The 5,654-nt window shown below is 33.3% G+C and overlaps 2 protein-coding genes across 3 annotated transcripts in view; both read left to right on the forward strand.

The window, feature by feature from the left end:
* LOC107715329 (E3 ubiquitin-protein ligase rififylin-like) overlaps positions 1-1,320 on the forward strand; it is a 4,315-nt gene extending 2,995 nt beyond the window's left edge. The window contains exons 5-6 of the mRNA XM_016521420.1: positions 426-449; positions 553-1,320. Coding sequence (XP_016376906.1) covers positions 426-449; positions 553-737 — 209 coding nt within the window. The 3' untranslated portion in view covers positions 738-1,320. The remainder of the gene's footprint in view (positions 1-425; positions 450-552) is intronic.
* Positions 1,321-4,736: 3,416 nt separating this feature from the next.
* LOC107715327 (dixin-A-like) overlaps positions 4,737-5,654 on the forward strand; it is a 28,047-nt gene continuing 27,129 nt past the window's right edge. For both annotated transcript variants that reach the window (XM_016521417.1, XM_016521418.1), the window contains exon 1: positions 4,737-4,871. In XM_016521417.1, coding sequence (XP_016376903.1) covers positions 4,839-4,871 — 33 coding nt within the window. In that variant the 5' untranslated portion in view covers positions 4,737-4,838. The remainder of the gene's footprint in view (positions 4,872-5,654) is intronic.

The following is a 5,654-nucleotide window of genomic DNA, read 5'->3' on the forward strand; positions in this document are numbered from 1 at the left end:
GTTGCTGCCATGTGATTGGCTGATTAGCAATTTGTGTTACCAAGCAATTGAACAGGTGTACCTAATAAAGTGGCCGGTGAGTGTATATACTGATGTAAAAATGTATAATAAAATATCTCATGCTACTGAAGACTGGAGAATTAAGCTTTGCAGTGACAGGAATAAATTACATTTTAAAATATAGTAAAATACAAAACAGTTAATTTAAATTGTAATAATATTTCACAATATTACTGATTGTACTGTATTTTGATCAAATAAATGTAGCCTTGGTGAGCATGAGTCTTATTTGAAAAAAAATATCTTGCCGATCTTAACAATCCCAAACTCTTGAACGGTACTGTAAGTTAAATCATTATTGTGTATATACTGTTGTTCTTCAAATTTACTGAAATTGATGTTTTTGCACTTTCCTTTCCTTTCAGGTTCAAGTACAAAAACAGAAGCGGGTATGTTTAATGGATACTGTTGCAATAAGCCCCAAAATGCTATATTAAAAATTGCAGTTCCTAAATTTGTGCCACATAATTGAATTTCTCACCATTCTTCCAGCTGATCCTGCTGAGCCCAGCGGCCAGGAGGAGAACCTGTGCAAGATCTGCATGGACTCCCCCATTGACTGCGTTCTGCTGGAGTGCGGCCACATGGTCACATGCAGCAAGTGTGGGAAACACATGAACGAGTGTCCCATCTGCCGACAGTACGTTGTTCGAGCCGTGCATGTCTTCAGATCGTGAATTCGGGTGCAAAGAGACAGACTGTCGCCTACAGGTTGTTGCTTTTTCACACATTGAACAACATTTTCTCACATTTTTTGATAATGTTTCATGTTGCTGCTTTGTTTCTAAGTTTACATGATTGAATGCACTTATTTGCTTTTTTAACTGCAACAGTGTTAAGGTGTGGCTTCCGAGTTGTGTTTAATTCATTTGTTGACTTTTGCACTTTTTTGTTATTTATTAGGATTTTTCCTTTATATCATCCTACGATATTTGCATTACTTACAGTATGTAAATAATAAGCAAACAAGGTTTAAAGGAAAAAGTTCATTAGAGGTTAAGACGTCACTTAAGACTCCCTAAAGGTGTGTCTATCTGTATAAAGAACACATTTAAAGGGGTGAAATACACTTGGAAATTTCTGGGATGTGAAAACAGGGTAAAATGGTTGACTTTAATTTTTATTTGGAGCACTGATAATCATGTTGTTTCTGTGTTTAAGACTGTACAATATTTCACCATTGCAGTTAAATCACCACTATAATGTGACCACTTCCGGGGTCACTCCACTCTTGGTTAAAGAAATGGTTCACCCAAAAATGAAAATTTGCTGACCCTCAGGCCATCCAAGGTGTAGATGAGTTTGTTTCTTCATAGGAACAGATTTGGAGAAATTTAGCATCACTGCAAAAAATGGCTTATCTTACTTAGTATTTTTGTCTTGTTTCTAGTCAAAATATCAAAAAATTCTTAAATCAGGATACTTTTACTAGATAAGCCAAATGACTTGTTTCCAGGGGAAAAAAACTAAATTAAGCGCATTTTGCTTAAAACAAGTAAAATTATCTGCCAGTGGGGTAAGTAAAATACTCTTGTTTTAAGAATATTTTACTTACCCCACTGGCAGATAATTTTACTTGTTTTAAGCAAAATGCGCTTAATTTAGTTTTTTTTTTCCCCCTGGAAACAAGACTAAATATCTTAAGTCATTTGGCTTATCTAGTAAAAGTATCTTGATTTAAGATTATTATTATTATTATTTTTTTTTTTTGACTAAAAACAAGACAAAAATACTAAGTAAGATAAGCCATTTTTTGCAGTGATCACATCACTTGTTCACTAATAGATCCTCTGCAGTAAATGGGTGCCGTCAGAATGAGAGTCCAAACAGCTGATGACAATAATCACAATAATTCAAAAGTAATTCACAAGAGCCCAGTCTTACAAATGAGTGATTTGTTTTTTTACAAACATACCACTTTTCTTCAGAGGATGTTAACTGATCGACTGGAGTTGTGTTGTAGATTATTGTGATGTTTTTATCAGCTGTTTGGACTCTCATTCTGACGGCACCCATTCACTGCAGAGGATCCATTGGTGAGCAAGTGATGTAATGATAAATTTCTTCAAATCTGTTCCTATGAAGAAACAAACTCGTCTACAAATTGGATGGCCTGAGGATGAGTGCATTATAAGCAAATTTTCATTTTTTTGGGTGAACTATTCTTTTGAATAATTACGCACACTTACCAGTATTGGTACTTGTTTCTAGTGAGTAGGTGCTATTTTCCAAGCTCTGTGCGCTTCTAGATCACAGACCATTCCACTATCTCATATAGGGCTGTGCGATATTGAAGAAAAATGTGATATGTGATAACTCATTAAATAATGCGATATTCGATATGCGATACGATAATGCTTAAAGTGCCACATGCTCAGATGAAACAGTTTTACTCAGCTGTTGCTGAGTCAGTTCTGTGATAAGAGCAGTGAGTGATTTTCTCTTTGTCTTTTGTTCATGGCCCCAAATATTGCAAGCTGTAGCGATATGTGTATTGCGATATGTACATTTGCGATATTTCGATAATTTTGATATATTGCACAGCCCTAATCTCATACTTTGGTCTTGACTCCATATCTTAGGCAGAACCAGTACTTCCAAACTGCCAAGAAACCTTTTGTGGCTTGACATTTGCTTCAGTACATTCTTCTTTTTATTATACCGGTGGCTAGTTCTCCACCATTACTAGTAATACTAACTAAAAAGTCAGTGTTAGTCACAAGGTGCTCATTACTGCCTACATTTATTTTTGCATGATAAAGTGTGTTAACCTAATAAAAAGTTTTCACAGCGTGATAATCATAACTGTACATTTTTTTCAAAAAATTCTTGAAATCTCTAATTTTTAAACTTGAATACTCATAGTTATGGAGGAATGATGTTTTAATTATTCAAAAAGTACGATTAAAATTGCAAGTTTACGAATGTATCATAATTGTGGTTATATAAGAATGTTTTCATTTAAAAATCTTCGTCTGATGCATATCTCTGATTCCTTGCTTTCTTGAGCTGAATGTAGATGACACTGAGATCCATCTAAACCATTTAGTCCATCTCTAATGCACAGATGATCATCTAAACAAGATATCTGGCTTAAAAAGTTCAATCTTTTCAATTTTCTCAGTTATTATAGGAGAATTTTGACAGGATATGCAACGTGTACATATTCTATATTTTGATAGCTTTGTGTTTTATGTATTTGCATATTTATCAATCAAGCAGCCACATGATAAAACCTAAAAGATCTCGATTACTCACTGTCATTGTTTTACCGGTCATTTCAAATGTCTGGTCAGTCCAAATCCAGCATAAACGTCCATAACCTCCCGACAATATATTAAAAAGCTGATGATGAACAGACACGCAGCAAAAAATGTAAATTTCTGCTCAGTTCCGTGGTGCTTGGAGCTTTCATTTTGTGCTTTAACAGCTCTAGTTAAAAAACAAATAAATGGGCAGGATGAGTTTTACATGTTAAGTATACACCTCTTGTCAAAATCTAAGTAATTTATGTTATTTATGTAATAGCAAAGGTGCCCAAATATGTGTATGTGTATGTGCCAAGTGGAGTTATATCCCTTGAAATATCAGTAGGTTGTGTTGCGATCTGAAGATTTAAATATCTACACAAATGTGAAATATAAATGAAAATAATAAATAAATATGATCTAAAGCTCAATTAAAACCTAAAAGTGTGAAAAAAGTGAAATATAGCATTTTGGAAGCTAAAGTGTCTTTGCAAATATATCTACATAGCAGCACTAAGAAATTGTGTGCAACGAGAAATAAGACTTTAGTCAAGTGAAACTTTGGATGTGTATCTAGACAAGTATTTATTTAAAAAAAAAGAGAGTATGGGGGGGGGGGCAAATGTAAGAGCTCTGCATGGATGAGCAAAGAAAAGGACAATTGAAAAGTGCTTATAAATGCCTGAATGAACTTTTCCAGGTTGAGTGGAGACACTGGATTCTGTATTAACTTTTGTGTATCCTTTTGTTTGGTCTTGTTTTTGTTTTTTTTTTAGATTTTTTTAGACTATCTTTTTTTTTTTAACTATATGAAATATAATCAAATCAACTGATAACTCAAACTCTGTTCCAGGTGTAGTAAACATTTATCATATAACTTAGCATGTCATATTGCCACTATTGTGTTTAATATGCAGTGAGCCTGATGTGCTAAATGCTGTATTCCTGTAAAACACTACATTGGAAGGTGATAAGGTTTATAATTATTGATCAATTTATATATTTTTAAATTTTGTTACTAGGCTATGTATAGTTGTTCTTGTGCAAATATTTTTTTTTATATCAATAAACAAAACCTACAGCAGCTGAACATGTGTCACTCGGGATTTATTTTAATAACTATTCGGTTTTGATTCAATATCCAAATATAGATTTTATAGATATTTCTGTTTTCTGACTGCATTAAAATTGACTTTACAGTTTGCCGTTTTTACAGCAGGGGGAGACACAGCTCACTAATACGAAAATAATTTAATAATCTCATACAATAAAGGGTAAAGTTAGCCTTTAATCTCTACAGTGATGATTCAAAACACTTGCACTATTAAATTTGCAGCCCCTCTAACGTCAATCAAGGAAACAATTAGCACTAGCAAACCAATGGCTGTTTCGCGCACGTGCTTCTGTTTCTGGTAAGTAACCATAGAAACTATGACCGGTGCGGATTCAGCAGTCTGCTGCTGTGATTTAGTTTTTACTGGTGGAAATTTATAACTATATTTACATGAATGTGGATTCAAAAACTTACAAATGATATCGTCAAGAAAGCGGGAGAAACCTAAGGTAGGTTGCTCAAACTTTAAGAACTGCTTTCTGATAACATGTTATAAATGCTAACGCTAAGTAACGTTAGTTTTAATGTTAAGAGGCCGCTTGTCTTTACAAGTTTCAGATTTTAATATTTATGTTTCTTCTCTTTTTGTGATGTTCAATCGGAGTCAGCCGTAAGTAAATTCTAGTGTCTTGAAGTGTAAGTGATGAAAATCTCTAGGGAGAGACTTGATTTTTCCATGATCAACTGTTTCGTTTCTCATGCTGTTAAAATAATGAACAACAAATCAAAACCAATGAAGCGTTTATCACTTTGTAGATCAGCACGATGCTGCATTCACCATCTGTGGAGAAATCTGTAAGTGTTGATCATCACATAAAAGCCTCAGAAGTGGAAGACGGGTGTAATCCTAAAGGATCTCAGCTTGAAATGTGAATGTGAAAATAATTTGTGCTATATATGAGCCACACTGTGCATTTTTATGAGGTCTCTGAAGATTTGAACTGTAAAGTTCAAATTACAATTGTAAAAATAATGCTTAGAAATGTATTACATGTTTTAAATATTAAAAGTTTTACATTTTAAATGATGAATGAAAATGATAAAAGACAAAAAAAGCAAATTATCAATTATGCCATATATACCACAGTTTGAACAACAAAAGAGATCATTTTATTTAAAAAAACAAAAAGCCACAGACTCAGTAGAGCTCATTAATTTTATTTGACTATACAAATATTTATTTTATGCTTGGGCTACCCACTAATAAGATAAAAAATAAAAAATAAAAAAAA

This window comes from Sinocyclocheilus rhinocerous, unplaced genomic scaffold, assembly GCF_001515625.1.
Source record: "Sinocyclocheilus rhinocerous isolate Xijiao unplaced genomic scaffold, SAMN03320098_v1.1 scaffold299, whole genome shotgun sequence".
NCBI lineage: Eukaryota > Metazoa > Chordata > Actinopteri > Cypriniformes > Cyprinidae > Sinocyclocheilus > Sinocyclocheilus rhinocerous.